The sequence below is a fragment of the Pleurodeles waltl genome, chromosome 5 (genome assembly GCF_031143425.1).
Source record: "Pleurodeles waltl isolate 20211129_DDA chromosome 5, aPleWal1.hap1.20221129, whole genome shotgun sequence".
Taxonomy (NCBI): Eukaryota; Metazoa; Chordata; class Amphibia; order Caudata; family Salamandridae; genus Pleurodeles; species Pleurodeles waltl.
In genome coordinates this window covers 220,937,259-220,960,348 of record NC_090444.1, presented here as the reverse complement: position 1 = coordinate 220,960,348, position 23,090 = coordinate 220,937,259, and the positions used below count along the sequence as shown (strand labels likewise).

At 44.3% G+C, this 23,090-nt stretch overlaps 1 protein-coding gene across 1 annotated transcript in view; it reads right to left on the bottom strand.

The window, feature by feature from the left end:
• Positions 1-23,090, bottom strand: part of KCNH1 (potassium voltage-gated channel subfamily H member 1) — an 849,123-nt gene that overhangs the window by 567,963 nt on the left and 258,070 nt on the right. Inside the window, exon 5 of the mRNA XM_069236535.1 lies at positions 356-474. Within this exon, the coding sequence (XP_069092636.1) occupies positions 356-474 (119 nt within the window). The remainder of the gene's footprint in view (positions 1-355; positions 475-23,090) is intronic.

The following is a 23,090-nucleotide window of genomic DNA, read 5'->3' as shown; positions in this document are numbered from 1 at the left end:
TGTAATATTTTATCCCAATCAGTACTTCTTTTGGCTAAGGTGATTCCAAGCCAGTTCTTATCGGCAGCTCTAAGCAAATCATATAAGCCCAGCTCCAAGATAATAACATGTAGCCATCTCACACACCTGTACCTCCTCCAGATATAAACTAGTCGGTCTCCACCTCCTGTCTGTTGTGAGAAATACTAGCTGGGCAAAACCAAAACAGGAACTGAATGCCACAGGGAACAAGGTGTCCACTGCTATATCAATGTAAGGTCCCAATGTTTCAACAACCTTTAGAATTCAGAGTTTCATGAGCCTGTACCTAAAGGAGTACCACAATCTTTCCTTTAAAGAAAAATGAAGAAATTACCTCAGCGAGTCGGGAATGTTTATGCACATTTTCTCCTTTATGGACGGTCGGCGTGAGCTGCTGTAGCACTCCCCGGCTGCTTGTAAGGGCCCTCGTTAGCCGCGCTAATTTTCCCCAGCCTTTGGAAATAGAATTAAACGTTACATTTAGTCAATTGCAAAAAAAAAAACATCGGCAGAAACACATAATGAAGTTGTAAAGGACATAAAAAATGTGGATAAAAGCAAGCTACTGCTATTAGGAATCCAGAATCAATACACGTAATGAAACTTATTTAAAGGATAAAGTCACTGCCATAGAAACTGACATAAGAAACAACAACCCCGCGTGCTCGCAAAACGTACTCTGCTAAGAAAGATAAAGTTGACACACAACACAAGCCAAGTTAACTCCAAACTGTGAGAAAAAAAAAAAGTTGTGAGCCCACCTCTGGTGGTCTGTGTAGAGAGCCAACGTCTGCACGGGGCATCCCTTAATTCTGGTATCTCAATTCCTTGTCAGCTTGCACAAAATCCAGGGGCGTAGCTTCGGGGTGTTTGAGTGGTTAAACCCCTCCTAATAAATGTATTATTTATTAAATAGTTGGGTACAAGAGCTTCGAGTCGAGTATGGTAAGGTGTCTATCGGCTTTCATATGGAATCGGTAAAAACTCACTAATACAAAAACAAGCACACACACTCTCCTCTGTTTCGGATGTATCACAATACTGTTTTAAGTACCCTCACAATCCACACTGCCCTGCCTTTCCACTAACCCTTAAATCCCCCTTGTGTGCTGCTTCCCCTATAAGGATTAACATTATATCTCACCTTGATTGTCGGAAAATCTACAGCTTAACCACCCCCCCCCCCCCCCACACCCCCAGTCTTACTGGCTAAATTTCGCCCCTGACAAAATCATCAATATCTCCTACTATCACTAGGGTTTCAGCTTTTTATTTGGGTCAGTATTGTGTTTGACCAGGTTAGCACAGTGCTTTTCTTGCATAAAGAGGGCGTGTCAGAGAGGGGTAATGAGGCAATCGTATAAAGGGCGGAGTCAAGCCTGAGCAGGAATAAAGCTGCGTTTCCTGAGTGGGTCCCAAGCATGGCGGTACATGTGTGTGTTTTCTTGTATACAGTGCATGCATTCTAATATATGACCTCAGCGTTCCTGATCCAAGATGAATGTTGGTGGATGATTTTTTGGGCCAATGGCCAGGCGCGGATTGCTTTTCTGGAGCTCAGCTCATCAACTGCTCTGACCATGCCTGGTAGAAAGCCCCAGAGATTGGCATCTAAGTAGGAAAAGGGTCTGCAGCTTTCACTGTGCCTGTGATTTGTGTGCACCGGAGATGATGAAACGCATGGAGTCTGTGGATCTCGAGGAGCATCTTTGTTAACATGTAAATCAGGACATCATGGAGCAAAAGTAAATGTTCTGAAAGGAAGCTGAACAATGCTTGATGTCTTGAATGTGATTTCTTTTTGTCACTGGGAGCCAGTGAAAGCTCACAAAACGGGAGAAATGCAGTGTTTTGTGCATTTTGGTGAGTAGACAAACTCGTATAGTTTGAACTTTCTGAAGGTGTCCTATGAGTGAATCCGGTAGGTCCCGGCAAATGCTGTTTCTGTAAGTCATTTCAGGGGAAATCACCGTTGTGATGGGGCTAGGTGATAAGTGAAAGCAAGCAAGGGAAAGATGCATCAAATTTGTTTTATTTGGAAGAACAAAGACAACCTATTAGAGGCTCAATGAAGAATTCCACAGTATGTCAGATGGACAAATGTCATAGCGTCAGACCAGCCCTTCGTGGCTCATTTGTGCTGTCGGTCTCCGGAGATGGTTCACTCTGCTTGATTTATCTAGTTCTCCCCAATTGATAAAAGAGCACTTTTTGAAATAGTTTGGCTTTATCAAGCAAAGAGAATATCTCTGAAAATGTAGCAAGGAATGGACATAAATTATTCTACTTAATGCCAAATATTACTGTAGTCCAATAGAATATGACATGAAAAGACAGCAGGAAAGACAGACACCAATATTTGTTCCAGAAGTGACTATATATGCCATTCTGTGTCCTGACCATTACCACAGGTGAAGGATTGACAAAACAGAAAAAGGGTAGAACTGCAGGCAATAGTGGCCAGTGCGGGGACAGCAACTGGCTGATGCATGTGCTATATTCAAGTTGTCATTGCTGAATGAGTAAATGATACATAGTCTGTTAGTAGCCATAGATGAGAGGATCATTTTACTGGCGAGTAAAATTTTAGATACAATAAGGAAATTATCCAAAAATCTGCATGCTAAAATGTAAAAGGTTTACATTTTATATAGTGACTCTCTGGATCTTCACTAACTACTTCAGTTGATTTATAGTTAAGTAGGGCCAATATTCCAGAAGTGTATTGGGCAGCAAACGTGTTGTCAATTTGGTTTCAAAATAGTTAGGAAGCAAATTGAATATTAAATTGCTAAAATGCAATATTGTTCAAATTGTAGCCGAAAGGGGTTTGCATCTTATTTCCCAGCCCACCATGTGCCCTATGTTATATCTACAACCCCAGTGGAGTTTCCCATTATTGTTCCATAATCCGTTCCTGCTTTGGTGCGTTGAGCGACACGCTTGACTCTTCGACTGTATTGGATACTGTGCTGTCTCAAAGATGGACAAATGAGTTCAGCCGCTGTGGACAAGACCACCAAGGGAGGAAAGTGGATGCACTGCTCAGATGTGTGCCAGCAGAGATCCCTGACTACCTAATGCGGTAGGTGGCATGCAAGTTGAGAATAAGCGTGTCCACAACTCCCAATTGGTGTATCTCTATTACAGGGAGCATTGCAACTACTTCCTATGCCTTGCAATGAATTATCTTGCTTGCCTCACCCTATGCACCAGGGGCGGCTGGTGTTCAAGGGCTAAGGGGCTACGCCCCTAGCCTTTTCTGGCCTCTCTAGTGAAGCATATATTTAATTACATGATGAAAGTAAAACATTTTCTGCACAACATTTTCAGAGTGAAAGTTGTGCACTTTGAAAAGCCCCACTGCGCCTGCATCAGTATGTGGCTGAAAGCTGCACAGTAGGGCTGACAGGGCTTGCCCACGCAAAGCCCTTATGTTTTCTCAGAACACAGTGACATCCCTGACTTATCTCCTCCTCCAACAGAAGCCCTGATAGTAAACAGCCTGGAACGTTTTTTGTTTAGCCCGGGTTTCTGAAAACTTCATGTCACTCCGATATTATTATCCACTCTTTTCTATTTACTCAAATGGTGGGGTGTGATCAGAAGGGTCTACCTACCAGAGGTCACATTTTATTAAAACAATGTGGCATTGCGCAAAGAAAATCCCCTTTTCCTGCATTACAAGCAGTCTGTGGCAGAGAAATGAAATAAATACAATAAATAACTTCATCCAGGAAGAACAAAGTTCAGCGGGGTACATGGCGGCCAGTTAGAGAGCTGGTCCGCGAGCTCTCCGTCAGACGCGAGGCGTTGTGACGTTACGCTGCGGCGCCGGCGTCAGAGTTAGAGCCCGGATCGAGGTAACGGAGCGTGTGAGCCACAAGGAGTTTTCAAGCCGCGTTTGTTTTCGGCCCCGGACGGGTCGTTAAAAAAAAAGGGAATACAGCGGGTAAGAAAGACGTGCCAGGGGAGACGCGCGCTCCGGCGAAGGGTGACGAGGAGCGGTACTGGAAGCGCGTGTCGGACTCCAGCATATGGGCAGAGGCTGCGAGGGGTGTGCGCCGTGGGAGACGCTATACCTCTCGCTGCTCTCTTCGTGGAGCATTACCAGAAACTCCTGGGCTTTCTCTCAGGAAAAACCTGGGTGGAAGTTGGAGGAGAGGAGTTGGGGACTGCACAAGAGCGTCACAGTGTATGTCGCCGGTCAAGCGTCACCCCAGGGGCGCCCGGGCAGAGGTCGGTGAGTTGGAGAGCATAAAGAAAGGTAAGTCTGGCCCCCTGGGGGCGAGTATTACTCCCCATTTACCAGTAACGGCTATAAACAAAAACAGAGGTGAAAGTGGATTTGAGACTTGCAGCAAAGGTGGTGAGAGGAGGGGGGCTGAACATAAAGAACTACCCCTGGAGGTTTCCCAATTTTTCTCAAAGGAGGGTCGAGCTGATCCTGCGGGGAAAAGTGAGTTTTTGATTACTAGATACTTTCGGAATACAACCCTTCCCCCGCAGGGCACGGCTGACGTTCGATTTTCTTTCGGTGGTCTGGGGTCAACACAACAATTTGCAGGCTCTGATAGTAATATGCTAGACCAGCCAGCTGAGGACCCAGTAGGACAAATGGAGGCCTCTTCTGCCACACCAATCTTGGCGGAGGTAGAGATTACTCCATCAGCCGTTTCAGCGACTAATAGCTCAGACGTGCAGGAATTGCTAATTTCTCTCACTAAAGAGATTAGGGAGAAGTTTGAGATCTCAGAAAATAATCAAGTCAAAATTCAGGAAGCCTGTGAAGTGTTGGAGAGCAAAATTAATTTGTTAACTGATAGGCTGGGTAAGCTGGAAGCTGTGGTGGAGGCCCAGGAGGAGCGGTTTTTGGTACATACTAAGGATATCTCACAGCTAAAACTTGGAGAAAAGATGTTGCAGGATAAGTTGGAGTCGTCGGAGAACAATATGAGAAAAAACAATATTAGGCTGCTGGGAGTTCCTGAGGGCTTAGAAGGGGAAGATATTAAAGGGTATGTCATTTCACTGATCAAGGAGGCTATTCCGAGCTTAGCTTCTTTGAATTTAAAGGAGGATATCTAAAGAGTTCATCGGGATCCGTTTAGGAAGAACCCCGGAAGGAAAAACCCCAGGAGGATTTTGATAAATTTTGCTACATATACAATCAAGGAGAAAATCCTGTCCGAAGCCCTTAAAATCGGAACTTTCTCTAAAGGAGATTGGTCTTTTCGTGTGAGATCAGATGTGTCCAGAGCAACGTTGGATAGGCAGTGGGAATTGGGGAACTTCATGCAAGAGCTTCGATCTCTTGGGGCCACGGTACAGTTAAGGTTTCTGGCTGCTTTACGCATTATGTGGAGAAACAAAATGCACAATATGAGAGATCCGGGGGAGGTCAGGGCTTTTATAGAGCAGATTAAGGCGTCTCAGTAGGAAATGGGAAATGATATCCGACGGAGAGCTCAAATAAGGGTGGCATGATGGTTATCCTAAAAGAAGTAGGGAGGGTTCCCCTGGGGTGGGGTTTTGGTTGGGTGGTGGTTTGGTGGGTGGAGGGGTGGCTTTGCACTGGGTGTAAGGGCATGTGGGCACAAAAAGATAAAAATAAGGGAGTCCTCATAATCTGTTTAGATAGGAGGGGGGAGGATAGTGTCCAGATTTCTTTTTTTGAAAATGACTAAGTACTCAAGATCACAGTTAAAGATTCTCTCATGGAATGTTAATGGTTTAAGGGTGATGCATAGGAGGAGGAAGATTTTTGAATATCTAAGACTGGCCGAGGAAGAGATAATTATACTGCAGGAAACTCATTTACAACAAGAAGAGTGGGAAAATTGGCTTAAACTAATGAAATGGGTGTTATATAGTGCATGTTCTACTCAATCTTGTGTAGTCAAAGGTGTGGCAATTTTGTTTAAAAAGTCTAGAAGGTTTAAGGTAGGTAATGTGCAAGTAGATTCCAGGGGTAGATGGGTAGTGGTGGAAGTGTGTGTATATGGATACTGGGTCACAGTGGCAGGTTATTATGGCCCAAATTTAGACGATCCGACACCATTTCAAGAATTATATAATATTCTACTTTTAGCTAGGTATCTGGTGGTGTTAGGAGGTGAATTCAATATACTGTTGGATCCTGCTCTAGATAAGTCCACCCCTCGGGGTACGGTTAACTCACCTAAAACTAGGTCACAGGTGAAGCAGGCCATGCTGGATTTAGGATTGGTAGATATCTGGCATTGGAAAGGGGGTTAAGGATCTAGATACACATTCTATAATAACAAAATATGGCCATAAATCTAGAATAGATTTCTTCTTAATACATAAGAGCTTGTGTACAGATGTGATAAAAGTAGCTCATATCCCAGCACACCTTTTGGATCATTCAGCTTTAAAGTTACATCTGAGTATTAAGGTGGAGAGTTCGGGTCCTAGGTGCACAATAAATCGCTCTTTATTTTTAGATGATTCAATAGTGGAGGTGCTAAAGAAAGATACGAGAGAGTATTTTGATTTGAATCGTGGATCAGCAAGTTTATGGTGTGTATGGGATGCTTATAAGGCATATATTAGAGGGAGACTTATTAGTTTGGCGGCCTATAGGCGTCGAGAAGAGAAAGAGAAGTTGGGAAGTATTGAAACATCTATAAATGCCTTACAGGTATTAATGCACAATGCACGAAGAGAAGGGAAGGAAGGGCAACTAGAGGAATTGGTGCATCAAGAGGATAAAGCACGGATGGAGTTAGATTTCTTTCTGGAGAATCGTAATAGATTCAAGTGGGAAAGTAGTCGGTACGCGCATTATGAATATGGGGAAGGGTGCAGCAAACTGTTAGCTTGGAAGGTCAAGTCAGATTACTCAAATAGGTCTATTTCATCAATTAAATTGGATACTGCAAGTCAGCCTTGTGTGGAGCAGTCAGAAATAGAGAGAGCCTTTGTGTCGTTTTTTCAAGAAATATATACGGAGAATCTTGAAAATTCAGAGGAGATGATCAGAGCATTTTTTAAAGAAGCCCATCTCCCTGTTTTGGATGAATCGGCAAGGCAGTTACTTGGTAGTGAGATAAGCGGGGGAGAGCTTGTTGAAGTTATAAACGTTTGAAGAAAGGGAAGGCAGTTGGGCCTGATAGTCTAGCAAATGAGTTATATAAGGTACTGGGGGAGGAACTTATACCAATTTTACTGGAATTATTTAATTCTATGCTTCTAGAGGGGGTACAGGTACCTAAATCATGGAATGAAGCTATAATTTGATTATTGTTAAAACCAGGCAAGGATTCAATGTTATGTTCATCGTATAGACCTATCTCATTACTAAATTCAGATTACAAATTGTATACAGGGATCCTTTCCAGAAGATTAGGGAAAGTTATAGGTAACTTGGTTCACCCAGATCAGAAGGGTTTTATGAAAGGCAGACAGCTTTATGAGTTAACCCATGATTTACTTGCCGTAGTAGATTTGGCATTACAGGAAAAGGCTCCCTTGGCGGTTTTGACTTTCGACGCAGCCAAAGCTTTTGATCGTGTTAATTGGCTCTTTTTGCAGGTTGTGATGGAATCAGGTGGACTGGGAATTTATTTTATTAGGGCTATTAGGGAACTGTATAGACACCCAACTGTGAGAATCTTGGTTAACGGTTTGTTGTCCCAAGAATTTAGGATTGGTCAGGGTACTCAACAGGGTTGTCCTTTGTCACCTTTGCTTTTTAATTTATACATTGAACCTTTGGCAATCCTGTTACGGGCCTGCAGGGATATTCCCCCTTTTTGGAGTGGGGGTTGGGAAAAGAAAGTAGCATTATATGCGGATGATCTTATGCCGTATACTAGTGATGTGGCGGGCTCCCTACCTATTATTAGTACATTGATGGAGCAGTTTGGTGGAATTTCAAGTTATAGTATAAATACAGAGAAGACGGAAATTATGTGTTGGAATATGGTCTATGTTTCTCCGTTAGTTAAACAGGAGATTAAATATTTGGGAATCCAGTTTACGGCTGATCTTAGTGATGTGGCTAAGGTTAATTTTGACAGAGCTTATATGGAAACTAAAAAAACTTCTAAAGGCATGGGCTGCTCTTCCCCTTTCTATAATTGGAAGATCTAATATTTTAAAGATGTGCATTCTTCCAAAGTTTACTTTCTTATTTAATACTATTCCTTTAGAGTTCAAGTCGGGCTGGTTTCAAAAACTACAGGGGGACTTATCTACATTTGTTTGGGCTTCTAAGGGAGTAAGGATATCATGGAAGAAGCTATGTAGAAAGAAGGAGTGGGGTGGCATAGCATCTCCAGATTTTTATAGGTACTATCTGGCTTTCCAACTAAAGAATATTAAAGTGTTATTGAATAAGAAGTCAGATTATTCATCAGTCTGGAGAGTCTTGACGGCGCATCTTGCGGAAGGAGCTGATAATTTTCTATATAAATTTGGGCATCCAAAGTTTTTTTAAGAAGGTTCGCTTGAAGATCCCCAGACATGCCTGTAAGGTCTGGATGCAATTTTGAAAGGTGTTAGGGATAGCTTATTATTGCAGCTCTGCTCCCATTTGGGATTCACCAGGTACTCCTGATTGTCTGATGGATAAGTTATCAATTCCGCTGAGAGTTAATGGTGTGGTAAGATGGGGGCAGATCATGGAAGACTCTGAATATCTTGGTCTGCACTCCAGGAGTGTACATATGAGACAATTTCTAAGTTCAAGTATCTCCAATTATCTAGTTGGGTTAAGTCTCGCCAAGTAGGAGAAATAGGGAGGAGTTCGTGGGAGGGGAAATTAAATCAGACATGTATTAAGAAGGAGATTGCCTTTTGGTATCATGTGCAGTTGGAAGTAGTAGAAGATGTTTTTTCTCTCCCTGTGTTGAAATGGGGGAAGATTTTTCCTACTCTAGAAATTACTTCTCTATGGCAAAAGTCATGTTCTGAGTTGTGGTGTATTATTAAATCGGCGGCATTGAAGAAGAAACATCTGTTTACATTACATAGGGTATATTGGTCACCAGCTAGATTAACAGCCATTGGGAAATTCAACAAAAATTGTCCGCGGTGTGGGGATGCCAATGCAGATGATGTTCATATGTTTTGGCAATGTCCAATTTTGAGTAAGTACTGGGAGGATATAGGAAGTATTCTTAAGGTAATTTTTGGTGATAACTTAAGAATAAATCTCCTTATGGTAAGGTTTGGGGTATGCGATCCAGATCTAAAGGTTCAGAAAGTGACTGTGCAGCAAGAGCATTTGTTGTTTGTATTAATGCTTTTGGCTAGACGAGAAATATGTTGTAAATGGGTGAACTCATTACCCACCTTTGTTCAGGACTGGCAATCATCAGTAAAACGGTTATGTAAAATGGAACAATTTGGTCCTCTTAGTAGAAGAGACGATTTTTGGGTGGATTGGGAAAATGTTTACCAGTAGTTAATAAGTCTGGAGTGTGTTTAGATGTTTATTTTCCTGTTTTCTTTCTGGTTTCCTCCTCTCAAAAATTAAGTCCAATGATTAAAACTCCCTGCACCTAATTGGGTGTCACTTTGGTATGACCACAGCATGAGTAAAACAGTAAGATGTGGCCGATGGCAGTCGGGGGGAAAATTGGTGCGTGTAAGACAGGCGGTGTGGCCCAGTGGTACTGTGGGCCTCGCCCGTGGATGCATACATCAAAGGCCTTTTGGCTCTTTCTTTTCTCTCTCTACCAAAGTGAGGGTGGTGGAATGAGGACAAAAAATAAAAAATAAAAAATAACTCCATCCAGGGCTCTCTGAGAGACAAGAGTGTGACCTGAAGACCTCAAGTCATAAATATGCCAAAGACAACCCTGCACCCAAGTAAGTTGGAGCTCTATCTTTTTTACAGACAATAAGAAAAAAATATGTTCTCTCAGCTCTCCTCTCCTTTCACTGCCTCTGTAGGTGATTTCGTCTCTCAAAGGCAGTAATGGTTCCAGTAATTTATCATGGCTAGTTATGCTCTTATTTCTTCTGCAGACTAATGAAATGATATGTCATATTAAACATGTAATCTGCAGCTCAAATAAACATGTACCTTTTATCACTGAAACTGCTGGATACTGGATGGGCGAGGAAATGTGTGTTTGTTTGAATGTGTTTGCAGGGCTTGACTGAGTGGCTGAGAAAATGTGGGTGTCTGTGCATAAGAGTTGTGTTAATGGCAGTGGATGACAATGTGGATGAGTAAATGGGTAGGTGACCAAAGGCAGTGGGTGAGTAGGTGAATGGAAATACGTGGGTAGTGAGGCAATTCCGTCTTGTATTTGTGCCCCACCACTGCTTTCAGTCACTAGCCACCACTGCTATGCACATCATTCATTTGATTATGCCATCTCCTTCTATGTTTCCTGTAGCACATAAACATGCTTCAGAGTTCTAAAGGGAGGTTGCAGAGTGTTCCCTGGCACGAGGGCTGTATCTATAGTCTCCTGGTTGTCACCCCTGCAGCTCATCAGTACCCTGGGCTGTATTTGAGTGGGTGCTGGACAGCATCAGTCCCCGTGTGCAACTCACCTTCACCTGACAGAGGTTTCCCTAAAGCAACACGACTAGCACTACTGATGGAACTGCCTTACAGTTGGATCTGGTCTCTGCTTTAGGTCAGAGGAAATTTCAAGCATTGTGTTTGTGCGGTTTGTTCACTGGGTGTTTGGACGAGTCAACAGAAAGGGCAGTCATAAAGAACTGATGGTGTTGGTCACCGCCATTACATGCACGTGAGGCGCCTAATAGAGGTCTTTTGTATTTTAGCTGTTGGTATAATTTATCCTGCACAACAAATATATGTAAAATACAGTCTTATAGTTCGTGGAGTATAGCCTGAAATTACTGATTAGGTATTGACTATTTCTATTTAGTATTGTTTATAATAAATACGCAAGCTGGAGGATTCTGGAAAGTGCATGAATGGTGAAATGGAGTTTTGTAAATGGTCGGCAAGAGTTATTACCACATTCCAAGAGAACATGTGTTCTAGGGGTGGGGGAGAGGGCTTGGGATGAACTAGTGGGGGTGGGGTGGTCTTGAAGAAAACATCTTTATCTCTTGCTTGGGGTCTTCTAATGAAGATACCTTCAAACTGCATCTAAGGGCAGCTTCAAGGTTAAAAGTGATAGGAGAAGGAAGTGATAATAGGCAAGGTAATTCCCAAGAGCGCGTTAAAGATGCTTGCCTCATTGATCACATGCTATTACATTTCTAAAATCACCTCCTTTCATTGCAAATTACCAAAACTAGCAGCAATTCTAACCAAAGGGGGAGAAGGGGGGTCGGGTCTCTAAGAATGTGATGCTAACGCTTACAGGTTATGTACAAACCCCCCTTTTCCCGCTCATGCAAAGCACACTGCAAAAGCCTCCGGACTTGTGCATTTATTGTAACTTTTGGCATGCATTATGGGCTGCTAGCCTCGTGGAATTATTTTTGCGTTTTGGTCAGTGACTTATGCTGCATTTCAATGGGCAATGTGTCTGGCAGCTCGAGCGACAGTCATAAGGTGAACGTACACGTGTCCGTTGCTGCGCCTGTGGTAGTAATTGCAGGTGTCTGGCAGGCAGCATCTTCTGCCGGGGGGCGCTGTGACGTGGTGACGTATCAGCTTCCAACCTCGAAATTATCCGCGCGCAGAAGCTGAAAGGAATTGGCTGCGCCACTAGCCGAGCTTTTTCCTTTTCATACCTGCGTGACAAGTCTCCCAACAACTGTGCTCGAGCGGCAGGCCAGTCACAATCTGGAGATCACATTTGGCTGATAAAAATGGTTACTTTTCTTTTACTCCTCCTCAGTGCTTGAAATGGAAAAATTAAAGTATATATCAGAGTACCTGCTTGTTTCTAAGAAGTGCCGGTACTCTCCAATTGAAAGTATTAAGTTTTTCTTGAGATGTGCCGGTACTCTCCCTCTCAAAATAAAAAAGTGCCGGTACTCAGTTCCGGACAGTACTGGTCCATTTAAAGCACTGCTCCTCCTAATAAAATGTTCTATCTGGGTGGAGAGGGCCTTTCTACCACTTTCTGGCCAAAAGCATTACTTTCAGTCCTTAATTTGTGACAGGTTGTCGGGAGGAGGGTGGTGGCACTGCATTTTTGGGACTGGAACTTATTTTTCGTCACCTGACTTTGATAGTAAGAGAGAGAATGGCGGAAACGAGGAGGTAGGGAAACATAGGTTATCACTTATAGAGGGAGTAAGCAGGGATGAGAAAGAAGGTGCAGGAGTGAGATAAAGAGGCACTGTGTGGGTGGTGGAAGTAAGAGGCATAAGATGGACTCCAGTGTAGGTAGTTTTGGTATTTGGCAGTGCCGCCACTGGGCTGTACCAGAGACAAGCATCCATGAAAAAACTTTAAGCCCACACTTTTTTTCTCTTCAAATTAAAAACCGATTGATCTCACAAACCTGGTGTTGGGCAGTGAGTCTGCCCTTTATGGGCAGTCCCTCGACTCCCACCGCTAGTACTCTGGGTGTTGCTCCCTCTGATACATGTGTCTTCCGTCTTCAGCCTCCACCAAAAATCCTCTTTCAACCCAAGGGAAGGGTAAACTGCCTAGATCACTTACAGCCAGTTTTTTTCTCGATGGTCCTACCATACTGGATATGCTCTTCAGTTGATTTTTAAGGATCACTGAAGGCTCCATGTCGTTTGCAAAGCAATATTTTACAGCATAACATTTTAATATGATGTAAATCTACACACAGTACTTCCTTTCCTAATGACAGCCAACTCTACAAATAGTAAAAAAAGATAATTGGCAAAGTGTAATTGCCTTGTGTAGCAACAACATTTTTGATTGGTTGTCCTAAATTGTACTTTATTCAATTAATGTACTACGGGTGGATTGGGAATATATTTATATATTCCTATTGCAACTATATATATTCACATTCCAGTGGCATTTATCACTTTGGCATCGTCTGACAAATCTTCACGAAACTTTCCAAAACAATGTCTCATCCATCTCAAATCCTCCCTGTGAAGTTTCAGGGGTTGGTTATCCCTCAAGCGGGACTGAGAGCATGTTTTTACCATTCAGTTTTCCATGGGAAGATTGAATAGCAATACCACAAAAACTGGTGAATGGAAATACACCAAATTTGGAAGAAAGCTAGATTTTGGTCCAGAAAGCATGTTTTTAATGATGTGCTGTAAATTCTTTAAGTAGTTTTTAAGAAATTAAGCCTCAAAAACTCTGTATATATCATGCCACAGAGGACCAGCGGAGACAACAGATGTCAAGATAAAATCGTATTGTCTACCATCACATCAACAATGATGTGGTAGCTATACTAGGTCTCAGGACTCAGCCCCTTCTCCAGGAAAACAAAATGTAAAAGGTGGAAGGGGTAAGGTAGAGATGCCCTGCTCCCCCTTCGTCTCTGGTGGAGGGGGGTCCCAGATGGAACTCCTCTTCCCCCTGGGCCAATATTTTTTTTTGTGCCACAAATCATTGGTGGAGCTGTAGCAATTTTTAAAAAGCGCTGGCTCCTTTTTTGGGCCAGGGCACAGAGGGTCAGCAGGAAGGATTTTATAGGGGTTTGGGGCATCCAGACCCCTTCAACAAGCCTCTTCAAGCCCTGGGATCTTGATCCCTCAGGGCTTATTTTTTAATGAGGGGAGGGAACCGTGCAGGCCCATCCCCAAGCCACTCCTGGCCCTAGAGACCCCACTTCCCAGGGCCAATTTATATAAGTGGAGAGGGGCACACAGCCCCCCTCCCAGAACCTAATCAGCCTCTGTGGACCCTATCGCTTAGATCCAAATGTTTTTACTAAGGGGTGAGAGGGGGGGGGGCCCTCCACAATATTGGCCCCATTGACCCCAGAGTTCGATACCTGGCAGTGTTAAGGGGAGCCCACCCCTGGGGTACTGTGGTCCTCTACCTAGGAGAGTGCTGGAATGCCCTGCCCACAGCCTTCCAGACAGGTAACAGAAGTTTGCTTCTGCCCAGCAGGAACAGTTAAAAAATTCTGCTCCCAATCACATGAGAGGAAAGGAATGTATTCAGCTCTCACCAGCACCCAGTATGGTGCTGGCTGGGGAGATGGCAAGGGCCACAGGCGCTTGGAGGCTATAGGGCTCCCTCCCACCAACCTACATTTTTTAAAATGGCTACCTCCCACCAAGGAAGGCACCTGTGGTGGCAGGGAGGGGACTGGGGATACCACAAAGCCCCCAATAAAAATTGAGCTGTGGGTGCTCCGGTAGGCACTGGGGCACTCACTTGATAAAAAAAAAAGCTATGTTTTACTGACATATTCATCTAATGTCCCCTTAAACTTTGTTTTTTTCAGAGAATATATACAAATATATATTACCTAGTGGTGGTAGTCACTACAAGGTATGTTAGAGGACGGTTCTGACCATCAGGTCTGCCCTGATTTTTCGCCTTTTGACCACCTGGTTTTTGACTTTTTACTGTGAGGGAGCCTCCTATGCAGGGACTCACACACAGTAAACTCGTGGTAAAATGGACTGCGCATGTTTACCGCCGGTGCTGCCGTGCTAAGGAAAGGCTGCTGTGGCGTAGCAAGGGCAGGAGGCCCCGGGCGGGTTACATGTGATCATGTGTGCACATGGATGTGCACCCATGTGAGGGCTGTGGGAGGAGGATTCCTGGTGTGCACAGCCCAAGAAATGCGCTTAGGTAAGCCTGGTGCAGGAGGAACTATGCAGAGTGGGTGGTGACCTGGAGTAGGTCTCATGAGAGGGGTGTACACATGTGAGGGAGCATTTACCTTGTGTGGCGGTGTCTGAGTGGGACCGGCACCCTCCAGGAAGACGCATCAGCTTTCGCCAGCACAGCGGCTCTCCCCAGCACAGCGGGAGAGCCGCTCATCGCATATGCGGCTGCCCCAGCATGCTTTGCGTGGCAGGAGCAGGGGTTTAAACCCCTAAACCAGCTTGTGGTGGTCCCAGGGAGATGGGGCCACCACCAAATCCATGCCCATGGACGGGGGAGCTGCAGGAGCAGTGCAGCCTCCCACAACGTAGTTTGTGTCCTCACCCTAGTTAGGGTGGGACAAAGGAATGATAACCCCCCAAGGGTTCTATCATTTGTTACAGCACAAGCTTATGTGGGCTTTTGTTCTGGCTTGTGGGACTTTGCCTTCTAGAGATGTAGGTTGGTATTACCCAATGTATTCAACTGTTGATAGTCAATTAAGAGTAATTTGAAAGTAATCCAAAAGTAATCTAAAAGTAATCCTAATGGTTAAATTGCATGAATATGGTCCTATATGTTCCCCGTTGATGCTAATTTGAATAATGAGACTGACAGCCACCTCTTGGCAAAGATAGATGTACTTAAGTGCAGATGTAGGTGTGTTCATTCCACATTACTGTCAAATGTTCAAATGTCGCGGGGGACACGGGGGATTGTTTTGCCATGTGGGTTGATGGATTATATCCTCCCTTGGAGGAGACCTGAAATAATACACAATGTCCTCCCAGAGTGATTCCATCACTTTGTGTATATTTGTAGACTGTTGCATAGTATTGAGTAGTGTGTGTGTGAGTAATAAATGTACTTTTACTTTATCAAAAGAAAAAGCACAGACTGGACAATCATTTATTGAGAGTCATGCTTGTGTGCTTGTGAATGGGGATTACTAGCCCACACCACCTCCCTTGAGTAAGCCTTGGACTGCTCTGCAACGCTACCCTATGAGAGTCAAGCACTACAATGGGGTGTTTGGTTCCCAGTGGCGGTCGTGTGCGGACTCATTACTTGTGCAGGCCACACATCTAATGACCCACCTTCCAACAAGGTAGTTATAGTTAGGACCTAGTTTCTATAAAAAAAAAAAATGTGCTTGCTTATATGTTTGGTGCTGCTTGAAGAATCTTCACGAAAATGTAGAAAAAAATTGACAGTCACGTGAACTGCTGTCTTGAAAGTTTCAGGGCGATCCGTTAAATGGGGGTAAAGATAAAGTAGGGGTGAAATGTAGAGCGCTTTCAATGTTAATTCCCATAGGAAAAATTGAAAAGGGATAGTGCCAAAACCACCATACAGAATTACTCTAAATTTGGCAGAAAGGTATCTCTTGGTCCAAAACAAGCCCTTTTTGTTAATTGGTGTAAATCCATTCAGTAGTTTTTGAAAAACTGAAGAAAATCCAAATTTGTATATATAGGCACGTGAAAGATTCGCAACCCTTTCTGATCTCGTGCGGAGATCTGATTGGCTGCCAGCACTTCAAACCAGGAAGTGCTGGTAGCCATCTGGGGACTCGGCTTGAGCCGAGTCCCAGACGCAAATGTTAAAAAAAGAAAGAAAAGGGGCCAGGGCAGAGTCACCCTGACTCCTTAGCTCTGGCGCTGGGGTCCCTCAGGGACCCCCACAACCTCCAGAGCTAAAAAGCTTTTTTTATTTTTGCCACAAGTCGTGGCGGATCCGGAAAAAAATTATAATAAAAAAAAAACGAAGCATGGTCTCCTGCACTTCGTCTTTTTTAAGCCCCTGGGTGGGCTAAGTCCGGAGTCCCAGAGGCAATGCTTATTTTAGTGCAGGGAGCCACCCCCCCCACTGTAGCCCTGGGGGCCACCACCTACCTGGGGCATCTGATGGTGTGCTGGGGGCCAGCCCCAGGGACCACCACTTCCCCAGGCTAATTTAAAAAGAAATAGGGGGTCTGTTTTGGACCCCTGCAGCCCCAGGGACCACCATCTCCCCTGGGCATTAAGTAAATTTGGTGCTGGTGGGCGGTGCAGCCCTTCCGCAGCCCCGGGGACCACAACCTCCCCGGGGCATTAAGTAAATTTGGTGCAGGGTGCTGCGCCGCATGGCCCCCCTGCAGCCCCGGGGATCACCACCTCGCCCGGGCTGAGTATGTTGGAGGGGGGCTAAGCTGCTCCCCTCAAGGAGCCAATGATGGCCCTGGGGACCGCCACCTCCAAGGGCCAGCTCTTTCTGTGTCCCAGGGTGCACACCTCTGGGGCATAGCCGTTTGCTGTGGCTTGGCAGGCCCAGCAACCACTCTGCTTTGATCAAGGAAGAGCTGTCAAACAGCTCTCCCTTCATGGAAGCGGCGTTTCCTCTGCCTGCCTGCCCGCGGAGTTGCAGGCAAGCAGACAAAAAAAAAATTGCTCTCACAGAGAGGGAGCTGCTCTCTGTGGCAGCAGTGCTGGTTCCCACAGGAGGTGGGGAGCCAGCCGGGACAGTGGGGGCCTTCAGGCTTCCCCCACCGTCCCCAACATTCAGACTAGATGCCCTAAAGGGCACCCATGTCACATGGCTAGGCCCCAGGAATGGGGTGCCTGGGGCCAAGATCGACCCTGGGAGGGGGGGCCACATGGCCCCTCAGCCTCCCACAAAAAAAACTTAGGCCAGGCCTCGGGGGACGGGGAGCTTCACAAAAAAATTGACTAATAAGGCCAGGCCCCTTCTCCTCAGCTCCTTCCTATGCAGAATCATCAGAAACAAGTCAAATGGTAAATGCATTCTCCATGGTAGTAAAAAAATGGCAGTTTTGAATAGAAACCGTGTCTACTAACAACACCAACAGCAGCCACCCCTGGGGAAGACTGATTCATGCTAGGTTTAAAATGTGTGCTAAAACCGGCAATTTTAATTTATAAACGTAAAAGTGTATCCCTATGCTCTGAGTTTGTTTGAATGTAGCAACTTTAACTAAACAACTTTGGCGTAACAGTGAAAGTTGTTACTTCAAATTTGTTGCAAAACGTTGTTACAGATTGTTGGAGAAAAATGTGTGAGTAGCCTGTAAAGTTGTTTATTAACGTAAATCTCCAGGTAAAAATATTTAAGTTCAGCAAAAGCAATATCAACAGCTCTGTGGCATTAACAAATTAAACCGAAATAAATAGGAGAATTGCTCCGAAATCGAGTTATTTCCAGGTTGTTTTTCCTGCGACTACTCTCTTTTATTGCCATCTAGTGGCCTGAGGTAGGCACGGCATCCTTTTTTCCAATTTAATAATATTTGTTACGAATTATAATTTTGGGCCAGACTCTCAGGCGTCTTTTTGCATCTTGGGTTTTGCGGAATGTAGGTCCGAAAAAAGCACTGCGCAATTCTGAATTCAGCCTCGTGGTTCACAAAATATGGACTGTTAAAATGTTAAGTACGTAAAGTGGAGTCACCAAGGTGTGAAAACTAGAGATGTGACAGAATGGCTGCAGTTTCAAGCTTTGGGTGGGAGTGTATGAATTTCTGAAGTTAGCACTCTACAGAAGAAAACGAGCACCCTCAGTCACCTTCCCACCCTGAAAATATGCTTTGTACTTAAGACAAAAATAAGTACCTTTTTAGAGTGGAAAATAGGAGAGAATGTATAATTAGGGGACAGAAAATGGGGGTTCCATGTGGGAAAATGTTTTCCTCGTAGAAGAAAAAAAGTGCAAATGCACATTTCCTGAATTGCAAACTCTGCACATTCTCTGGAGACATTATGGCGGTCTAGGACTTTCTGGTTAACGAAGCCATAAATCGGAAATCAACTCCGAAGTTGAGGGAGAGTATGTCCATGGAAGTAGTCTTCTGAGCTTTTAACAAAGGGCTTTCGGAATCCGTTCCTTCATTTGGAATGTGTGTTTCAACCGGCACCCCCACGGAACATATATGGAAACGACCCCCTATCAAACTAAGAAAATGCTACACGAGCAACTAAAATAATAATAATATTGTGCAATGGAGACAACGTCAGAATAATACTTAACAGAAATTGCAAAGAAAAGAGTATGAAAACATTGCAGCTGCTAGTAACCCCAAAAGTTTATTAAAAATGAGAAAGCTATGTTTATAAGAATTCACTATGCGTTCATAACTTGCTAAGTAGTCTGCAGTATACAATAAATCACAACATGTTAAGGATGCGTTGCTCTGTTTTGAGGTTGAGGAGACTTTCTGTAATATTTTTTGACACATTGTTTTAACTCCTTACATATGAACAACAGCAAGCTTAGTTTTTAAAATGTTATTTCAACTTGGTATGCTACAAACAATGTTTTTAGATTTCGTTTTAACACGAATCCAAAAGTATTCTAAAACCAAGGACACATTAAGATGGGCACACACTGGTCAATGCAGAATCACAATTCCAAAGAGGTGGAAAGCAACAAGCTGGTCACTATCAATTAGAAAAACTGACCCAAACCTATATATCTAACTAGGTTCACAAGAATGAGGGCCTCATTTTGAGTTTGGCGAGCGGCAAAGGCCGCCGCCAAACTCATTTAGGATAGAAAACTGCCAGTTCAGTTTTCCGCCCGCTGGCCCTAATGTGAGCGCTTGCTCAGTGGGAAACTACCCACAACATTAATGCAGGCTCGTAATCGAGCCGGGGGCACTGTTGCGGTACGTCGGCTGTGACAGCACCTGTCGCACTTTTCATTGCCTGTAATTCAGGCAGTGAAAAGCACGATGGGGCTGTCTACGGGGGCCCCAGCACCCTGTCTCCACCAGCCTTTGCATGGCGGACACGGGAGTCGTAATCCCCAGGGCAGCGCTGCCAGCGAAAAAGTGGCAGTGCCAGCAGTTGGACCGGGGCGCTTTAGCCACGGTCATAATGTGGCTGTCAGACCACCGCATTGGCGGCGGTCTGACCGCCACCGTTAGTCTGGCGGCCCCAGACCGCCAGACTCGAAATGAGAGCCTGAGTGTGAGCAAATGCAGAACTGGCCACCACATCATCTACCCTAGTTCTTTGCAGCATAACTGGCTTAAGGCACAAAAGTAAGAAAAACACCAGAAGAGGAGGACTGCACTCGTGGGTCATTGGGGATATTAAAAGCACCCCTAATCTTGGAGACACATTTTTCAATCGTGACAGGCTGGCATGGCCCCTAAACACAGAGAGCCACCTTCCAGAACTAAAATACCCTCTTAGGACAATGACGTATCCAGTGTGAGAAAACACACCGAAAAGAAACTGTAGAACTCTGCACTGAAAATCAAACTTGCTGAATAATTTAAAGCGGTAAAAAAAAAAAACACTCGAAAGCGTTCAGCAAAGCAGACTGGGAAATCAAATACTGCAAAAAAGATTGTCAGTTACAGCTCCAACCACATATCTAGGAGTCATAAAATTAAGATATTAAGTCCTAGAATAGGCAGACGTTCAAATAATTCCCCCCTGTAATAAATTTGGGCACTGGTTGCCCCCACTCCACGAGGAAACAACATTATAATGACCTAAACAGGAGGGAATTCCACTTCTTTGCAGGCAAGAGCCGGAAATCTTGAAAGGAGCAGCAACCCATTCCTCTGATATTACCAAACACAGAGAACCTGGGAAACTAATTGTCACCGGAGAAGTGGCCGAGAGACGGGCGTCTGTGTGCTTTAGATGAGACTCCACAGTAATATTATTCTGGTAGTTTGCAGAAACGGGCAAGGCAAAGGACTCATCACACCTTGGCATTGAAGCTCCCCCAACGAGGGCCGGTAAGTGTCTGATACATCCCCTGCTCCGCAGTACCTTGGGCGCTTTGACATGTGAATCCCCTATCCATGCTCAGCTAACAGTACCCACAAGCCAGAATGATGCCCGGACCCACTATTATAATGGCAATCGCAGGGCTGTAAGAATGATCCTGTGGGTAGAACGCGTTGCCCGTCTTTGACCTCTTTGCAATCAGCGTGTACGAGGAGCTTGGTTTCACATTTCTTAACCTCTTACTTAATTCGGAATGGTTTGCTTTAGCTCAGCAATTCTATGCCCTCCAGTTTCTATTACACAATTTTATTGAGTGCGAAATTGAAACAGTAATTTCGAGAGGCCATAAAGTCTGTGTACTAGTCAGCCATTGTCAAGAGCTCCCCATTGTCTACTTCAAAAAACAAATGCTTACTCCAGTAGCATCGACCAACTAACCACCATATTCCTGTGGGTATTTATTAGTGTAAGGTTCCTGTCTTGCCCATAACATAACTTTCAGAGGGAAGAAAAACAGCTTGGTGAACAGAAATGTTAATCGAATTATATGTTGGAACCTATATGTTATGTTAAAAGGCTCTTGAACAGTGCAACCAGCTACCCAACTCCTGGGCATCCCGGCGCTGTAGCAAAGCACAGAAACCACGGTTACCAGGGCAATCCTGTAATGTTGAGCTGGCCCTAAACAAATAGATGAGTTTTAGTTGCTTCCTAAAATTCAGCAGATTACTGTTGGATCGAAGCTTGAGTGGCAAAGATGTATTGGACTGTTGGCAAGTTAAGGTGACTTTTCAGGTTGGCATCATAGGCAGGGTAATAGAACTGAAGATACTAGCACGTGGCTTAGTGTTTGTTAACAAAGGTCCTGCAACTACAAAAGTGCCAGACTATAACAAGGTACATGGGGTGTATTTGTGTAGGGTTCCCTTAGGTGGAGCAGCTTGAGATGTCCTCAAACAGACTAGTGTAGCTGTGAGATGATTTAGTGAAAGTAGGCCGGTCTTATGGCACTTTCCTGTGTAGTGTATGGTTGGGACTGACATTGCTGTGATGCATACCTGAATGGGTGATAGCAATCACCTCTTTTGTCAGTCCTGGTTATGCCCCTGCAACAAGCTGGAGGCCTCTACTGCCACCCCTTTACAATGGATGCATGCTCACGGTCTGTTAGGCCTGAAGGAGATCATCATCAATGTGTCTCCATGCAGCTATGGTGGTTAGGGTTCAGATCCTACTGCAAAAGAGGGGATTTTTTTTTGGCCCTGAGTCTCGTGACTGCCTTGTATACTTTTAAGGGTCATCTTGGCATTTACAATCAGTGGGATTTATTTGTTACAGGTCGAAATGTGCCCATTTTACCTAATTTGAGCATTGTGGTCTCTGCAACTGGTTTGCCACAGGATGGTTTGGTTGAGTTATGAACCAGGTCGGCCACTTGACATTGCAGCTTCCGCCATGACCTTGGCAAATGTGCCCTGCCACATACTCAACTTCGCTGCAGAAATGAGGGTGAACATACAATTGTTCAATTGTAGAACTACCCTCAATATCTTCTTCCTCCTTATTGAAGTACCTTTTCCACTTGAGCTGGCTGGTCTGACCCTGCTGGTTAAGACAGCACTCTGGTTTCAATTCAAGTTGAAGAGGGTAGGGCCTCAGCGTTAAGGTGTATTTTGTGCTTCCAATTGTGATTGCTGCTAGATCATTGAGTATGGCTAATTAAATATTTTCCACATTATAAATGCAGCAAATGTGTATGATTGTTGGAAATGGCCCTTTTTGCAGGGTCATCCCTAAACTTTTTGCCTCCTTCCTCCTATTTTTTCTGACCTCTTTTTGTTGACTTTAGGACTCTGGGCACTTTACCACTGCTAACCAGTGCTAAAATGCATATGCTGTCTGTGGAAATTGCTTTGTTGATTGGCTTATCCATGATTGGCATATTTGATTTTCTAGTAAGTCCCTAGTAAGGTGCACTAGAGGTGCCCTGGGTCTGTAAATCAAATGCTACTAGTGGGCCTGCAGCACTGGTTGTGCCACCCACATTAGTAGCCCTGTTAACATGACTGAGACCTGCCACTGCAGTGTCTGTGTGTGCAGTTTTAAACTGCCAATTCGACTTGGCAAGTGCATGCGCTTGCCAGGTGTTAGAAATGGGGGTTTTGGTTGGCAGTCAGTTTACCCTCTGTCCAAGCAAGAACCCTCACTCTAGTCAGGGTAAGTCACACACAATCCAAACTTATCCTGTGCCCACCCTCTGGTAGCTTGGCACGAGCAGTCAGGCTTAACTTAGAAGGCAATGTGTAAAGTATTTGTGCAATAAATCATACAATAACACAATATAGCACCACAAAAATACACCACACAGTGTTTAGAAAAATATATAATATTTATCAGGATAATTGTAGGTCAAAACGAATAAAGATGCAATGTGAAATTGTAGAGATATCACTGAAAAGTGATATTAAGGGGGTTATTCCAACTTTGGAGGAGGTGGTAATCCGTCCCAAATGTGACGGATTTACCACCAGCCGTATTACGAGTTCCATAGGATATAATGGATACTAATACGGCTGGTGGTATATCCGTCACTTTACCGTAACTTTTGGGACGGATTACCACTTCCTCCAAAGTTGGAATAACCCCCT